Source organism: Heteronotia binoei, chromosome 21 (genome assembly GCF_032191835.1).
Source record: "Heteronotia binoei isolate CCM8104 ecotype False Entrance Well chromosome 21, APGP_CSIRO_Hbin_v1, whole genome shotgun sequence".
Classification (NCBI taxonomy): Eukaryota; Metazoa; Chordata; class Lepidosauria; order Squamata; family Gekkonidae; genus Heteronotia; species Heteronotia binoei.
The window spans coordinates 94,151,740-94,170,146 of NC_083243.1; the positions used below are offsets into that span (position 1 = coordinate 94,151,740).

The following is an 18,407-nucleotide window of genomic DNA, read 5'->3' on the forward strand; positions in this document are numbered from 1 at the left end:
ACTTCTTTCTCTACTTTCTCCATCCCATGCATGTCACCCCGCAGTCGACGTTTCTCCAAGCTAAAGAGCCCCAAGCGTTTTAACCTTTCTTCATAGAGAAAGTGTTCCAACCCTTTAATCATTCTAGTTGCCCTTTTCTGGACTTTTTCCAATGCTATAATATCCTTTTTGAGGTGCGGTGACCATGGCTATGTCAGATGTAAACACATGTCTGACCATGGCCCAAGTTCTTCAGACTAACATAGGGAAATCAAAGGTTCTAGTTTACTCTACTCTCCATTTTACTGTGCAAACGACTTCTGAAAGAAATGTAAAATAAACCCTCCATTTTGTTGTGCTGGTTTCCCTTCCTTTCTATCAGTTCACTGGGAGCAGCCACATTGTTCTGTTGGCTTGCCCTGCCCCCATTCAGCTTGGCTCCTACAGATTTAAAGGTACACACACCTTCTAAAAAGCAAGTGGTTTCCAAGCTTCTTCTAGCCTTCTAAAGTGGAAAGGCACATGGTGACTGTTGGGGTGGGGTTTCCCCCACGACAAGCTGACTGGGGGCGGGAAGGAGCCTGTAAAACCAGGGGATCATTTTCTGGGACCTGGGGATTGGGAAGCCCAATTGGCAACCCTATTTGGTTTTAGTTTGCTTATAAACTGAATCTGGCAGAAAAGAGAAAATATTCACAAATGAAGGATAGGAATCTGTAACCTTAGTCTGATCAGGGCATAAGGAAGAAGTTTATGCTTGATTCTGAACTTATGCTTAATACCTTATTTAAGATAAGCAGTGAAAGGGAGACTGTGAAAAAAGCAGAACCCTCTTTAGCTCAGGCCATATAGCTAAAGGAAACAACCCAAAAGATCAAACATCACATTTCATAAAAACAAACACTGGTTTGAGTAGTGAAAGAGACCATTAGTCTCTCAAAGTTCCAAGGTCCAGCTCCATACTATGTGATTCACTCCCCCGAGGCTCAATTGCTCTGTGTGATCTTTGCAACAACTTTATTCTTATTACAGAACTGAAAATTGTTCACAAAATTACTGCCAGCAAGAGTATGGTTTGCTTTGCCGCAATGAAAGTGTACTTGCTAGGAGACTAAAAACATGAAACCAATGCCTCAACACATAGTTTAATAATACAACATTACAGACTTGATACAATCATTTCCACTTGGGGAAACTAGGATTTCTACCAGATTTCCCAGCATCTTACCAAGCTATATATCGCTGGGTTCATAGGGAAAACACATGGTAGGTAAAGTGGTATAAAAACAGTATATGAGCGTATAGCCGAAACAGGATATTAATCTTCATGATTGTCCATTCTCATTCAAGAACTTTATTTTAATGGATTCTCACTGAAATCTTGCTGTTCTTATACCTCCTCCTTCTAAGGCCTAATAGGTATAAACTGTAATATTTTTCCTTATTTCATTTTTACAATTCAGATTATTTTTTATTATCTTTATACACCACTATTATTATGGTTGGGCTGATGGTCCTGTATGCTCCAAAGAGTGTTGTCCTAAATGATTCTTTAACTATTCCCAAGGGAAGAACTACCATCACACCATATGTACGAAAGCTGTGGCCTCTAGAAATGTTATCTCTCTGTGCCCATTTGCTTCTGTTTGCCTGAGCTAGGCTTATATTGTGTAGTGTGTAGCAACCACCTGCCCAAGACTGATCTCAGGCTGGTGACAGACTTCCTGTTAATGCCACAACTCCTTGAAATGAGATTTATGCAAACTGAGTTTGAGGCTGTTCTGATGTCACACTAGACTGCAACAGCTCAAGGGCTATCTCCATTCTATAGTTACTTCACAAAATCAGGAACTTCAGATACGCCTGAGGCAAGAGCTCACCTTTAGAACTCTTTAGGGAAAGTATGAAAACTAATTAGGGATCTTATTGTTCTGTGGTTAATCAATGAAAAAGGGACTTAAAGGAATTCCATATTTTTTTCTTTGCTTTGGAACACTGAAATTAGAGAATTACGTTGGCTGAATGTTGCAAGCTTGCAAAATGGAAGGATTCTCCCTCATTTCCCCTGTGAGTATCTGGAATCAATAACTGATTTGTTTCTCTAGTTTTACCAATAGAGCAAAAAAACTAGGCATTTTTGAAGAATGCTGTACTTCTGATAATACTTGGAAACTGCATAGAGGAGCTTGATGTATAAAGTTAGAGGCATGTTACTCAATGCACGGGAAGTGAACATTTCTTCTCTGTTTCTGACCTCTATGTGCTTTCACTGATATAGCACCAAGTTACTGTTGTGGGTAGAATGTAGTAAAGTTTTCTGAATTCTTGGCTTTGTGGTTGATAAGATTGGTTTTGTGCAATTTATGATCAAAGATAGGACAGTGACTTCATAATATCTGGCTATATTTTAAGGGAAAAAACCATGATCAAGAGTAGAGAATTCTGTGCTATAAATTCTGGGCATTTACTCTCACATGAAGTGTCTAGACTTCTCTACAATAATCTTCATTTAGAACTTAACATTAATTTACAATGAAATATGTTGTCTTGTACATTACCCAGTCTTCTCAGCTCCTCAAACTTAAATGGTGGCAAAGAAAGAGGAAGATAAAAACATAAGCCTTTTCCTGCCCAGGTTGAACATACGGAGTTCTTAGGATCCAGTCCCAGGCCTTGGTTTGGTTTTATTGCCCTGGAGATACAAACATTCCTCTTTCATTCCAGATGTGGCAATGCCTTCTCCTTTGAATGCATTGTATTTCATTTATTTCAAAGTCATCGATTTTGGTGGATCTCATAATTATCTAACAGTGCAATCCTAAACAGTTACACCCTTCTAATTCCATTGAAGTTACTGCGTTTAGAAGGGTGTAATTCTGGTTAGGATAAGATCTCACACAAATATGGTCTAAAAACATCTATATCATTGGATACTCTTTAAAAATACGAAGTAAAGATCCTAAACACAAGATCAAGAAAGATTTAAGCAGACCCAAAGTCATTGTAATCAATGAGACCCAAATCCTAAATATGTTTACTCAGAAGTAAGTCCTGCTGAATTCAGTGGTTTTAACCATGGTTTGCAGCTCTCCCCACCCCCCACTCAATGGGGCATTTAGTTTCAACAGAGTTTAGATGTACCTAAAATGCTTCAGATTCTGCACATTAACCTTGTTTAAATATATAGACGCATTTGGAAATCAAGACTACCTGATCTAATTTGTCATTTCACTAAACATACAGTTGTGTGATCAGGAGGGATGGATACAATCCGCAGTATGGGGTGAAGGATGCAGTAATTGAGATTCAGACAGTATTATAGTGGGAGCACTATACGAGGGAGCTGCCTTACAAATCCTCTAATGAAGCTGGGTATGAAATACAGATTCTTCAGAGAAATAAAATTTCTTTTCCCACGACACCATTTTTTTCTTTCTCTTTCTTGATTCTGCATTGGTGTGTCACTCTTTTCCGCATCTGTATATGTAACCCTTTAAAAAATCATTATCAACTACTTTCCATTATGAAATAACTTTGATGAGAACAATTTTTATCTGTTAATATATATAATTGCAATACTTCCCAGTTGGAATTTGCATAATTTAGTAACTGCTCAATGAATATTAAGAACCAAGAAAAAAATCATGTGTATACATAATCCTCTGTGTTGCCTGTATGCTACCTAGTAAATCTTTCTTTGAGTGTTTACACGATAATGCTACATGTGTATACTGACTTTGTAGTCACCAGTTCAGTTCATTGGCACATGCCTTTTATTAATGACATTAGTGTGATATGAAAGAAAGGTGTTTTAACACAAAATATACATTCTCATTATAGTATTTTATTTTATTTATCATGTAGGAATCGTAAAACCATATTAAGCATATTTTGTGTAAATGTGTTTTGAAAGCAATCAGAATATTCTTAAAATTATTCCCTGGTTTGTTTGTTTTTTAAAAATTATAGTCCCACAATTCTCAGCAAGCAGGGAAATTATCAATTCCTTCAAATCAGATTATCCCATTCAGGAATTTTTATACATCTGCTAGGCTTGCCAGTCTGTTCTTTATTTCAATGTCTTATTTGGTTTTAACAAAAATACTTATGCAAAAGAAGAGATGAACCTGAAAAAAGAAAAAAAAGCACCCTTAAATTTATTATAAATGATTTAAAATAAATTATTTAAATTATAGTTAATGTTCTTCTAACACAAAAACATAATGTTCTAACAGTCTCACATTTAATGTGTTATTTTCATAGAATCATAGAATTGAAAGGGACCTCTAGGGTCATCTAGTCCAACCCCCTGCACAATGTAGGAAACTCACAAACACTTCCCCCTAAATTCACAGGATCTTCATTGCTGTCAGATGGCCATCTAGCCTCTGTTTAAAAACCTCCAAAGAAGGAGAGCCCACCACCTCCTGAGGAAGCCTGTTCCATTGGGGAATTGCTCTAACAGTCAGGAAGTTCTTCCTAATGTTGAGCCGGAAACTCTTGATTTAATTTCAACCCATTGGTTCTGGTTCTACCTTCCGGGGCCACAGAAAACAATTCCACACCATTCTCTATATCAGGGGTGGCCACTGGTAGCTCTCCAGATGTTTTTTGCCTACAACTCCCATCAGCCCAAGCCATTGGCCATGCTGACTGGGGCTGATGGGAGTTGTAGGCAAAAAACATCTGGAGAGCTACCGTTGGGCACCCCTGCTCTATATGACAGCCCTTCGAGTACTTGAAGATGGTGATCATATCACCTCTCAGCCTCCAGGCTAAACATCCCCAGCTCCTTCAACCTTTCCTCATAGGACTTGGTCTCCAGACCCCTCACCATCTTCATTGCCCTCCTCTGGACCAGTTCCAGCTTGCCTACCATATTTTTCGCTCCATAAGACACACCCTTATGGTGTGCGGCATGGGTGCATTGCATGCATGCTCCAGGCTCAGCGGTGGCATTGTGTGCACTTTGGAAGGGAGGGGGGTGGGAAATGACAGTGCTGGAGGAGGAGGAGGCGGAGGCAGGTGTGGGGGGGGGGCGGCAGCTCTCCTCTCTGGGATTGATCAGTTCCAGCATTTGACTTTCAGCCATGACAAAACGGCGGGCAAATCACCGTAATTGTTCGCCAGGATATGAGGCATCTCCGGAGGCCACACGCGTGCCCCGCATGCTAATCCACCCCCTCCCCTCCCCCTCTGGCTGTTGCGGCTGCTGCTGCTGGACAGGCGGTGGGGGAGTGCGGCCCAGGCATCTGCCCCCATCGGGAGCAAAGGCCCAGTGCCACATTGGAGGGGAGAGCAGGGGGCGGTTGATGGCGACCCCCAGAGGATCCCTGGGGCAGAGCCGCGACGATCCGCTTGGGTTGCCAAGGCAGCAGCTGGAGATCTCCCACTTTTGTACCCAATCTCCAAGCAACAGGCATTTGCAGTATTCACTCCTTAAGACGCACACACTTTCTCCCCACTTTTTTGGAGCGAAAAATACGGTATATCCTTCTTAAAATGTGGTGCCCAAAACTGAACACAATTCTCCAGGTGAGGTCTTACCAGAGCAGAGTAAAGCGATACCATCATATCACGTGATCTGAACACTATACTTCTGTTGATACAGCCCAAGATTGCATTTGCTTTTTTAGCCACCGCATCACACTGTTGACTCATGTTCAGCGTATGATCCACTAAGAACTAGATCCATTTTGCACATACTACTGCTAAGAAAAGTCTCCCCCATCCTATAACCATGCATTGGATTTTTCCTACCTAAATGCAGAACTTTACTCCCTGTTAAAATTCATTTTATTGGTTTTAGCCAAGTTTTTGAGCCTGTCAAGGTCATCCTGTATCCTGTTTCCGTCTTCTGTGTTTACAACTACTCCCAATTTCATATCATCTGCAAAGTTAATAAGCATTCCCTCTATTCCTTCATCCAAATAAATTGATAAAGATCTTGAACAAAACAGGTCCCAGGACAGATCCTTGAGGCACTCCACTTGTCACTCCTCTCCAAGAGGATAAGGAACCATTCACAAGCACTCTATGGGTGCGATCTGTCAACCAGTTACAGATCCATCTAACGCTAACAGGATCCAAACCACATTTTACCAACTTGTCAATAAGGATAGTATGTGGAATCTTATCAAAAGCCTGAATCAAGATAAACGATGTCTATAGCATTCCCCTGATACAGCAAGGTAGTAACTTTCTCAAAAAAAGAGATCAGGTTAGTCTGACATGACTTGTTCTTGAGAAAACCATGCTGGCTCTTAGTAATCACATCCATTCTTTCTAAATGTTCCAGGACCGAATGTTTGATGATTTGTTCTAAAACTTTTCCAGGTATAGACATCAAATTGATGGGTTGGTAGTTACCCAGATCATCTTTTTTCCCCTTCTTGAAGATGGGGACAACATTTGCCCGCCTCCAATCATCCGCCACCTCTCCTGTTCTCCAAGAATTCTCAAAAATAATAGCCTTAGGCTCTTAGATTACATCTGCAAGCTCTTTTAGAACCCTTGGATGCAATTCATCTGGCCCTGAGGACTTAGTTTCATTTAAAGAAACCAGGTGTTTATGTACTACCCCTATGCTGATCCTAGGTTGGAACTTCATACCCTCCTTATATATTCTATTTTGGCCATGTTGAGCGCCGTTTCCCTCAGAAGAGAAGACTGAGGAAAAGTAGCAATTGAGTAGTTCCGCCCTCTCTTCATTACCTGTTACAATTTCACTTTCTTGCCCTCACAATGGGCCTACCATGTCCTTGCTCTTTTTCTTACACTGAACATAAGAACCCTTTTTTGTTGTTCTTAGCATCTTTGGCCAGCCTAAGCTCATACTAAGCTTTAGTTTTCCTAACTTTTTCTCTACAAGCACTGGTGATTTGTTTGTATTCATCCTTGGTTATAAGGTCCTCCTTCCAATTCCTAAAGGATTCTTTTTTATTTCTCAAGTCTTTAAAGAGCTGTCCATGGAGCCACTTCGGCTTCTTTAGGCTTTTTCCATTTTTTTTTCATAGGAATCATTTGTGATTGCGCTTTCAGTATTTTGCTTTTAAGAAACTCCCACCCCTCCTGAACCACCTTCCTCCTAAGCATTTCTGACCATGGGATTTTACCCAGCATAGTTCTAAGTTTATCGAAGTTTGCCTTTCTGAAGTCCAACCTATAAGTCTGACTACGTATGGCTTTTCCCTTCCCTAAGACTGTAAATTCCAAAATCACATGGTCACTACTGCCCAGGGTGCCCACTATTTCCACTTCTTCAATCAATTCTTCCTTGTTGGTGAGAATCAAATCCAAGATAGCAGATCTTCACTTTCTGGAAAAGGAAGTTGTCAGCAAGACAAGCTAGGAATCTATTTGACTTTTCATTTTAAGCAGAGTTGGACTTCCAACAGATGTCCAGGTAATTGAAATCTCCCATGATCACTGTATCTCTTCTCTTGGAGACTTTGCAATCTGCTGTAGAAGTATCTCATCCAAGTCTTCTGCCTGACTTGGTGGTTTATAGCAGACCCCCACAATAATATCACTGTTATTTCTTACTTCTTTTATTTTTACCCTGAGACTCTCAACTGAGCTTCCATGCTCAGATTCACATATTTCCTCACAAGTATATACCTCCTTCACATATACTGCTACGCCTCCACCCTTTCTCATTTGCCTGTCCCTCTTAAATAGGTTGTACCCCTGAATCCTAATATTCCAGTTGTGAGTGTCATCCCACCAAGTTTCAGTAAGGCCTATTATGTTAGTCTCCTTCCTTTATTAGGACTTCCAGTTCCTCCTGTTTCCCGTACTCTGTGCATTAGTGTAGAGACATCGGAATCCATGTTTTATGCATCCCGAGGGTTTAGTTTCTGTCCAAGCCAGCAAGTTAACATTACCTAGCGTATGCGCCACTCTTTGCAAATCTTTAATGTTCTTATCCCCAGTTTCTGGCATCATACGAGGCTTTGAATTATTGTCTCGCTCCCCCATACAATTTAGTTTAAAGCCCTCCTTATTAGGTTAGCAAGGCTGTTACCAAACACCCTTTCCCTACCACTGTAAGGTGCAAACCATCTCCTGATAGAAGACCACCATCTCGAAAGCATAAGCCACAGTCCAGAAATCCGAATCTTTCCTGACGACACCATCGACGTAGCCAGTCATTTATTTGAAATATTCTTCTTTCTCGTCCTAAGCCACCGCCTTCAACAGGAAGCACTGACGAGAACACAACCTGTGCGCCCAGCTCCTTCACCTTCTGACCAAGAGCCACATAGTCTTTTCTAATACATTAAGGGCTATGACTGGCAGTATCATTCGTTCCCACGTGGATCAGCATGAAAGGATAGTAATCCGTGGGCTTGATAAGTCTTCCTATCCTTCCTGTCACATGCTGGATGCGTGCACCTGGCAGACAGCAGATATAACAGCACCCACCTCACGGTCCCACTGGGTCGCTTTTATGTGCTGTTTATGGCTACCCCAGCCCCTCTTTCTCCTCAGTTCTTCCTTTTAAAACTTTCACCTCAGGACTGTAGAACTCAAAGGATGGGTAGGATGGATTTCTCTGTTCTAGTCTCTTTGGGGTATTTGCTTTTCAAATGGATATATATATTCACTTCGTAGGGGACCACAGCAGCTTTGTCAGTTTTCCCAAATTCTAGGCACCAGAGAACTTTAACGTAAACCACAGATATTTATTTTAAACACAAAGTCTTAACTGGGGATATGGGCGATATATACACGGGCTATAAGGTATCTCACACAATTATTAAGTTGCTCAGTTGTTTCAGGCTTTCTAATATATCTTTTTCTTTCTCTTAGGTCTCTCAGGTTTTCAGTTCACACATAATACACTCTCTAACACCAGTATAGGCTGGCCTCTTGGGTATGATGTGCCAAGTCTCTCTAGTCGACTGGAGCCACTACTCCCAGCCCTTCAAACTTTTAGACCCACATATGTTCCCTCAGCCACCTCTCTAGCTCTTAAGAGATGTTTATATGTGTCTGTGACCATTCAGGTCTTTACAGTGACTCTCCTTCTTAGTCACACACAGCCCCTGGCTGTTTTTATAGAGCTAGCAGTGAGCTTTTCTTCTCATGAAGACTCTCCACAGCTACTGCCCCAGCTCCTTCTCAAAGACCAACTCTCTCTGACTCTGTCAGGCACCAACTGATTCTCCTCAGCCGTTAGCTGACAATCTCCCTGAGAGTTCTGAGCACTCTGGCCCCCACCCTCAGGTCACCTGATGCAGGCTCTGTGCGTCTTCAGTTTTCTGTTTAACCCATAGCTTACCGTCACAGCAGACCTCTCGGGATGACAAGTCTGATTGGCACACTTTAGACTCCACCCCTCTAAGCAAGGAGTCTCCAATCACCACCACCTTCCTCTTCCTATATTGGGGAGCAGAAGCTCCAGGCTTCTTATCCACAGGATCCTGAGAAACTTTCTTCAAACTTCGTGGAGGCTGAGGAAGTAGCCCTTGTTCCAATGGCTCAGAATCAGTTACTGTGGAGAGATCCTGGAACCTATTGCTGAGCAGCAGGGGCTCAGAACATCTCCTGATTTTCTTTCTCCTTTGGGTTACATTTTTCCAGGAACCCTCCTCCTGTGTTGGGTCCTCTTCTAATTGCTGAGATACCGTTTCCTCTCCCTCCTGTTGTCCTTTCAAGAGTGCCTCATAAGTTTTGTCAAGAAAATCCTCATCTTCCTTTATACACTGCAGAATGGTCAATCGTGCCTCCAGTCCCTGTATCTTTTCCTCCAGCAGGGCCACTAACTTACACTTGCTGCAAGTGTAATTCGTGCTACTCTCAGGTAGAAATACAAGCATCCCACAGTCTTTACATGTCACTGCCTCTGCTCCCTCACCAGCCATACTGCTGCAATCCATTTCAAAATTTTCTTTATCTTCACTTCTCTTTAAATCTTACTATCAACTGCCACTTGAAACTACTTTTGAGTAACTACCCACCATTCTACAGAACCCCTAGGTTAGACCCCCAGGCTAAGAGCCACAGGCCAAGAGCCCTTTGGCTCACGCCTCTGGCAAGGATGAACCTTGCCAATTAAAGGCTCAAGCCCGCACCTACCTCTGACTCAACAGCCAGAGCAACAGCAGAGGGTGGGGCCAGTGATTACCCCCAGGCAAACAAGCTCTCCTCACTCAGCAACAGCTACACAAAAGCAATCAGAAACCATTCTCCAGCAGGCACCAAGTACTCCACAGTTACCTCCCACAGCAACCCTAGGTAATGCTCCCCAGCAGTTTTAGAAAAGCAAATGAAGTCTCATTCACCTTACCAGCAACTCTGTTCTAGATCCAAACAGCTTCTTTATTATTTATTTATTTATTACTTTAAATTTCTATCCCGCCCTCTCCGCAAGTAGACTCAGGGCGGCTAACAACATACATTTTTACAATTTAACCAATAAAACTACAATTTAAAATTATTTAAAACACTTAAATATTAAAACATTCCATTGCATTTTTGGTGCTGTATCACTATGATATAATTTAACATAAATATAAATGGTGATCATGGTACTCTTTAATGGCGTAGAGTGGCAGCTCTCTCCCAAATTAGGTTAGATCTCAAAAGGCCTGTCAAAACAGTTCGGTCTTACAGGCCCTGCAGAAAGTAGAAAGATCCCGCAGGGCTCTTATGGCCTCTGGGAGAGTATTCCACAATTCTGGCGCTGCCACCGAGAAGGCCCTTGCTCGCGTCTGCTGCAACCTAGCCTCCCTTGGTCCAGGGATGGACAACAGATTTTTTGTTCCTGAATGCAGTGCTCTCTGGGGAACATGTGGGGAAAGGCAGTCCCGCAGATAGACATGCCCCTGACCATAGAGGGCTTTAAAGGTCAATACCAACACCTTAAAACGGACTCGGAACACAATAGGTAGCCAGTGCAGCTCTCTCAGCACTGGCCAAATGTGCTCCCACCGGGGGAGCCTCATTAGCAGCCACGCTGCAGCATTCTACACTAGCTGTAGTTTCTGGGTCAGCGCCAAGGGTAGCCCCATGTAGAGAGCGTTACAGTGATCTATTCTTGAGGTGACCGTAGCATGGATCACCAGTGCTAAGTCATTGCACTCCAAGAAGGGGGCCAACTGCCGCACCCGCCGAAGATGAAAAAAGGCGGATCTAGTAGTGGCTGCTACCTGGGCCTCCATTGTAAGAGAGGACTCCAGGAGCACACCCAAGCTCTTGACCTTGGGGGCCGGGATTAGAGACACCCCATCAAGAGCTGGCAGAGGAATCTTCTTCTACTGCAGCTGAGCCACTTCTGCCTCTGGCAAGGATGAGCCTTGCAAATTAAAGGTTCAAGCCCCCACCCACCTCTGACCCAACAGCCAGAGCAACAGCAGAGAGTGGGGCCAGCAGTTACCCCCAGGTAAACAAGCTCTCATCACTCAGCAACAGCTACAGAAAAGACACACAAAAGCAATCAGAAACCCCTCTCCAGCAGGCACCAAGCACTCCACAGTTACCTCCCACAGCAACCCTAGGTAATGCTCCCCAGCAGTTTTAGAAAAGCAAATCAAGTCTCACTCACCTTACCAGCAGCTCTGTTCTAGATTCAAACTGCTTCTTCTACTGCAGCTGAGCCACTTCTGCTTCTGGCAAGGATGAGCCTTGCAAATTAAAGGCTTAAGCCCCCACCCACCTCTCACTCAACAGCCAGAGCTCTTCAAATTGCAACCCTAACTGCTCATGTACAAACATTATTAGCTTCATAAGTGACACATTAACAGCATCGTAATTGCTGTTATTCACTTACCCAGCATACCTCTATCAAACTGTGAGTGGTCATGGGGGTCAGTCAAGGGCATTTGTCCATGAATGACACTAGCAACATAGGAATTGCCCCAGACTAACAGTTATAAACCCACTGGGCCCATATATTTATTTTATTTGGTTAATTTATATTCTGCCCTTTCCCATGCAGATCACAGTAATAATAAAACAGTTAAAATACAACAATAACTTAATAATATACAAGTAAAACATAGCTCAAAAATATACACAGACGAGCAGGCACATATTTCAGGTGAAAAATATAATATTTCGTCTCGTAGGTTTTTAGCCAATTGTGGGGGAGGGCAATAGATAGTATAGACAGTGGAATGAGAAGACATCCGCTTGCCTCAACCAAAGGCCTGGTGAAACAGCTCCATCTTGCAGGCCCTACGAAACGGAAGCAAATCGGAAGGGCCCGGATCTTCACAGGGAGCTGATTCCACCAGGCCAGGGTCAGGGCTGAAAAAGCCCTGGCCCTGGTCAAGGCAAGTCAGACGTCCCTTGGGCTGGGGATGGCCAGAAGGTGTTGGTTGGCTGGTCACAACAGTCTTTGGGGCTCATATATACTGACAAGGTTTTTTTCTAATTTAGAACTACAAACTCTCTGCCACCTTACCTTGGCCAGTTCCACAGGGCAGTTAGCGCAGAATGCCGCTGCCCGGCTGTTATTAGGGCTCCCAAGATGGGAGCACATCCGGCCAGGGCTCTGGGATCTGCACTGGCTGCCAATAATATACCGAGTCCGGTACAAGGTGCTGGTTATTACCATTAAAGCCCTATATGGCCTAGGACCTGCCTACCTTAGGGACCATCTCTCCCCACATGTTCCCCAGAGAGTACTGAGATCGGGCTCTCAAAATCTGCTTGTTACCCCCGGGCCAAAGGAGGCCCATCTGAAATCCACCAGGGACAGGGCCTTTTCGGTAACGGCTCCTTACTGGTGGAACCAGCTGCCAGAAGAGGTGAGGGCCCTGCGGGACCTTGGCCAGTTCCGCAGGGCCTGTAAGACAGCCCTCTTCCAGCTGGCCTATAACTAACTGGCATTGGAAACTTTATAGAAGGTTGTAGTGTAGTATTCTGACAGATCGCTGTTTTATTTGTTTTATTATTTTACTGTTTTAATTGTTGTAAATCGATGTATTTTTTAAAACCAAAATGTTAGATCTTATGTTGTGAGCCGCCCTGAGCCGCTTTGGTGGGAAGGGCGGGATATAAATTGAAATAAACTGTAAGAAAGAAAGCCAGTATGGCATACTAGTTAGAGTATTGGACTAAGGTCTATGGATCCCAGATTTGAATTCCCACTTTCCCATGGAAGCTTGCTAGGTGACATTGGGCCAGTTGCATGCTCTCAGCTTAAGTTACCTTGCAGGATTGTTATGAGAACATATGGAGGACCGGAGAATAATTTAAGCTACTTTGGATACTAATTAGAGAGAAAGGCAGGGTATAAATGAAGTAAAATAAAAAAAAATAAAACATCAACATGATTATGAGGTTCAAATATATGTGTTTGTCTCCCGACTTAATTATGTGTTACAGCAGCTAAATAGGTAGAGAGTAGAGATCTGTCACTTTTTTGATCCCACTATACTTGGTCCCCTTTTCCTCAAAATTATTATCACAGCAACCAAGTGAGATAAGTTAGGCTGAAGGGAGCCAGTGTGGTTTAATGGTTAGAGTGTTGGAATAGGATCTGGGAGACCTGGATTTAAATCCACACTGAGCCATGAAGCTCCATTGGTGACCTTATGGGAGATCACCAGGACCCGCCTGAAGGCTGGCAATTCTAGCTCAACATGTCTCATCTGATTTGGGGTCATGAATTCACATTTGTTGGAAATATTATGTGAGTACCAACAGTATAGATAACTCTTCCTGGATAAATACATAATAAGAACCTAGATTTTTGATGGGTCTTCTTCCCATATTCAGCACTGGAATGTTTCACTTAACAGGTCCATATTTGTGTGTTTTATGAGAACATTTGAAAAATCAACTCTCCAAGCTTCCTTCTAATTCTGCTAGGAGGAAATCACCCTGTTTTCATGCCAGTTAAAGGCAGGAAAGTCACACCATCTTTTGTGTTTTAAAAAACAGAATGTAGAAGAAAATGGGGTCAGACTATGTCTGTAAACTGGTCAGTTTTGGTCATCTCATTTAATAAAAGGATATATCAGAACTAGTAGATGAAAGTCTTAAATATCTGAGGCTTTTCAAGTAGGGTTGCCAGGTCTGTGTTGGAAAATACCTGGAGAGATTGGGGATGGATCTGGGAAAAGGCAGGCTTTGGGTAGGGGATGGGGCTCAGCAGTGTACAATGCCATAGAGTCCACCCTTCAAAGCATTTTCTCCAGGGGAGCTGATCTCTGCCAGCTGGAGATCAGCTGTGAAAGTGGGAGATCTCCAGGCCCCACCTGGAGGCTGGCAACCCTGTTTTCAAGGGGAAAAGACAACTGAGCAGGAAGCATGAGAGAGGTCCATAAAATGACGAATGGAGTGAAGACAGTGAACAGAGAATGCAATCTGGCCCTAAAACTTTGGACCATCTCATAAAACAGATTAGCAGTAGTATTTTCTAATGGCTGTGTGCAAAATCCTGGAATTCCTTGTTGGTCTTCCATTCAAAAACTAACCAGAGTGAACCCTACTTAGCAGCCAAGATCTGGCGAAATCAGACAAGTCTGGACTATTTTATAACTAGGTTGCTTTTAGATATAAGAGCATACGAACCACTGATATATAGAAAGATCATTGAAAACAGAGAGTTCCCCATCCCAGAGACATGGCTGATGTGGGCCTACCCAAATTAAGATCCTGATACCCAGCAATAAGATCTGCACAAATTCTGCAATATCAGAACTTCAATCTAGGGAATGAAGGGTTGTGAACATGGATGCAATCAGTTCCACCTGATATCCATAACCTGATAAACACTGAGAGGCCCTCAGGATTTGACTTGCCATGTCAATTATGGAAGCTGCCAGACCTGTTGTTTAAAAGGGGCAAAATACCAGGACCCGAATGCAATTGTGATTCAGCCTGCCAAACTATTTTCCATCTGTCACAGGAATGTGAGCGATTGAGTGGATAGAATATTTAAATATTAGTATTTGCCCCCCAAGTCGCATAGTACCCTAATCCAGAAAAACCTGCCAAACTAAAGTGACCAACCTATTTAACAGCACCTCCCGATAGCCGAATCCACAATCCATTGTTTTGCTATGTAGGGTAGGCAAAAAACACACACCAGCAACTGCCAATCAGCTGCGGAACAAAAAATTCCTACCCAGCTCCCCAAACATGAGACGACCAGCAATCACTTACATAACAAACAGGGCGGGCGGGAGCGCCAATTGTCGTTGAGACTGAAGCAGGGAGCAGAGGTCCGGCCATTACAACGGCCTGGCCCCGCCCCCTCAAATACGTGCCCAAATGGGTTGTAGATCCTCCCTTCCTCCCAGGGAGGCAAACCTTGCTACTGCAGCCTAGCAGCGCTGTAGGCTGCAAGCATCGAATTGCCCCCCAAGTTGGAATGAAGAGTCGGACATAATGCATTGGTATAAATAATGGGACACTTTATTAATCATCATAATAAAATGGCAAGGGCACCCAAACTGTGGCCTGGTCAGGGCTAGGGGTCTCAACAGACTGCTCCCCTGCCATTCGCGGGTGAGGGACCCAGCCCCCAGCTGGAGCTGTGTGACGCAGCTCCCGCCAGGCCTGCCCAGCTGGGAGGCATGCCCCAGAGAGCCCAACCACCAGACACACATCTCAATGGAAGGCATTCTCTAGTCGAGCCTCTAGGACAGTCTGCATTCTCCCCACCCCAGGTCATCAAACCCCAAGGTTGATCATGCCAGACCCCAAATTCTCCAAAAGGGGGATGCTTCATGGTCCTCCCCTAGCTGCATAGTACCCTAATCCAGAAAAACCTGCCACCACTAAGGCCAAGTCTCACCATCGCTACCCACAGCCCTTGCCAGAGATCTCTCAAGAAAAGCATATTACCCTTTTCTGAGAGATGTACCCCATCCCCTCTGTAGAGGTGAGGAAATTCCGTAGAAATATCCAGATGGGGCAGATAGTGGTCCAACCCCCCTTCAAATGCCTTCCTAATTATTTTATCACTTTTGTAGCATGCCCTCTCAATAGCTGCAGGGTCCCATGCACTGCGCCAAACAAGGTGGGGAAGTATGGCTGACCAAATTATAGTGGTCCCAGGCCATCACTCCCAAATGTACTGAAAATCCTCACGGGCCTACAAGACAACGCCTTGCCTTGTACTAGCCCGAGATCATTTCCTCCTAGGTGAATAATTAAAACCTGAGGAGGAAGGCCCATGCTCCCTTGGACTAACAAAAGCAGCAGGCCCGGCCACTGAAGGCCCCGGCGCCCCTGCCACTCGACACAAACATATTGGCTGAGCCCCAGCTGAGAGCCGACCGAAGTTCTCCGCACTTGATGAGCGGCTCAAAACACATGGCTATGGCCACAGACGAGAACTCGGCTCCTCTGGCCAGGAACAACAGCATCTAAAAAGAAAAAACAATCAAACAAGAACATAAACCAGTAACATTTCAGCCAAACAAGCAAAGCTAGGGACTGAGCAAAGGTCGAACATAAGATTTGTAATCCGATGAGTGCCAACATCCCAAGTACTGAATGGAGGAGGAAGGATACCCCAGGGCAGCAGCTGTCGAAGCTGCCCCAATTCTAAAGGAGTGAGTCCCAAACAGCATCCCAGACATCCCCAGCTCACCTAAAGCCTGTGACATCACAGCCCAAAACTGATGCTTTGACAGCGGGCTACCCTTATTGTGAAAAAACAAAAATCCTTCCTTGGGCCCCGAACTGCCAAATAAGCAGCTGAAGGAGAACTGGCCACAGCTCAAACTCAGAGCAGGTGCCAACTCAGAGCAGGTGCTCCAGCACAGTACCTCTTTGACACTTGTCTGTCTTAGAGTGACCGACAGTAATGACTGCCTTACCCTCAGTTAACCTCAGGTCCCGTCGCAACAAAGCATTACCATAAACATCATTTCTGAACCGTGTCACTAGCTCACTGACTCTAAGAGCCCCGGAAAAGGCTACCAAGGACGCAGCATGAAACAAAGTGGCCTCAAAATATGAAGCACGCACCATGCTCCAAACCCCCTTCAGGCCCCTAAGAATCAGAGGGGAAATACATTTCCGTGCATCCAGCCTAGGACCAGCCTCTCTGGCCCACCCCTCCAGCATTTTTTGGAGACAAAAATCAGCTGTTTCCTCCTTATAACCCAGCGCCTGACTGGCAAAAGCCAATGCAGACAGGCGCCCCCTAATGGATTGTACAGCCAGTCCCTTACCTCGTAGAGAAACACAGTAGTGGAGCAACTGCTCCACCAGGAGGAGCCAAACAATGCGATACCCCACCTCAGCCCTAAAGTCCTCAAACTGCCACACAGCATGTTTGTAAGACTTCCTGGTGCTAGGCGCAATGGCTAGGCCTATTGCTCTGCAGGCCTCAGCTCTCCAATCAGCCATAGCTTCTGGGGCATTGACGCCGCCTCTTGATCGGCATCTGGGGCCAGCTGATGAAACCTCTCTGTCTGTTTACAAGTGAGAGCATCAGCCACCCCGTTATTCACCCCAGGAACGTGCTTGGCTAAGAACAATATGTTAAGCCGCAGACAATGCAGAGTGAAGGCCCTCACCAACCTCATAACCCACTGGGATTTGGATGAAATGAACTGTGCCATTGGCCATATCCATCCCCCACAACCAAACTACAACCAGAATGGGAAAGACTCGAGAAACATAAGATCTCGGTTCACTCTTTCCTGCATCCAGGAGTCTGGCCAAGCCCAATTTGACAATGAGCCACTGCCTGTGGGTGAAGCAAACCCTATACTCCCAGCAGGGATGCCTTGCCCAGGAGGCAAAGCAGGACCCCAAGGTCCCCAAGGCCAAGCCAGCCCAGCATACGCCTGCGAGATGTCCCCAGCCTTACCAACAGATCCAGCGGGCACCAGCGTCGACCCAGTTCCAGCAGCTCCTGATGATGGCCCCGACTCCACGTCTGAACCGCCAAGGCCCATGGAACTGCCAGTGATGAATGCACTAGACCCGCCCTCAAGAATAGACAACCTGGTTAACACATTTGCTTGGAGCGCCCTTTTAGAAACCCTTTCCTTTCCTACCCCTTCAGCAGGAGGCATACCAGATGCCTCTTCCAGCGCCCTCAGCCTTTGTATTATGTTAGCAGTAACTACCTCCTCCCCCTCCTCATCAGAAGAAGATAGCGGCGGTGGAGGCCTCTTAGCAGGGGCCTTAGGGGCCTTTGGCGCAGGCTGTTTCCCCTTGGACTTACCAGACCCCTTCTTACCCGACATCTTCGTAGCACCCACTGGTTAGCCGCCCCAGAAAATAACAATGCCGTTTATGAGCCAATAACAATGCTCAGGGCAAACCCACCAAATGGCCTCCTTACAAGAACCTAATAAAATGGCCGCCGTCCCCTGACAAGAAAGGGAACTCAATATGGCCACCACCCCACACAACTAATAAGGGAAGCCCAGTCTGCTGCCTCAGCCAGAGCAACACACTTCTCAACCCCTGCAGGGAGTCCAAAAAGCCCTTTTTGCCCCAAA

At 44.6% G+C, this 18,407-nt stretch overlaps 1 protein-coding gene across 2 annotated transcripts in view; it reads left to right on the forward strand.

The window, feature by feature from the left end:
* The first annotated feature begins 1,750 nt into the window (after nucleotides 1-1,750).
* Nucleotides 1,751-18,407, forward strand: part of SPI1 (Spi-1 proto-oncogene) — a 58,809-nt gene continuing 42,152 nt past the window's right edge. Inside the window, exon 1 of one of the 2 annotated variants that reach the window (XM_060262661.1) lies at nucleotides 1,751-2,046. In XM_060262661.1, coding sequence (XP_060118644.1) covers nucleotides 2,002-2,046 — 45 coding nt within the window. In that variant the 5' untranslated portion in view covers nucleotides 1,751-2,001. The remainder of the gene's footprint in view (nucleotides 2,047-18,407) is intronic. The other variant, XM_060262660.1, reaches the window with a different exon arrangement.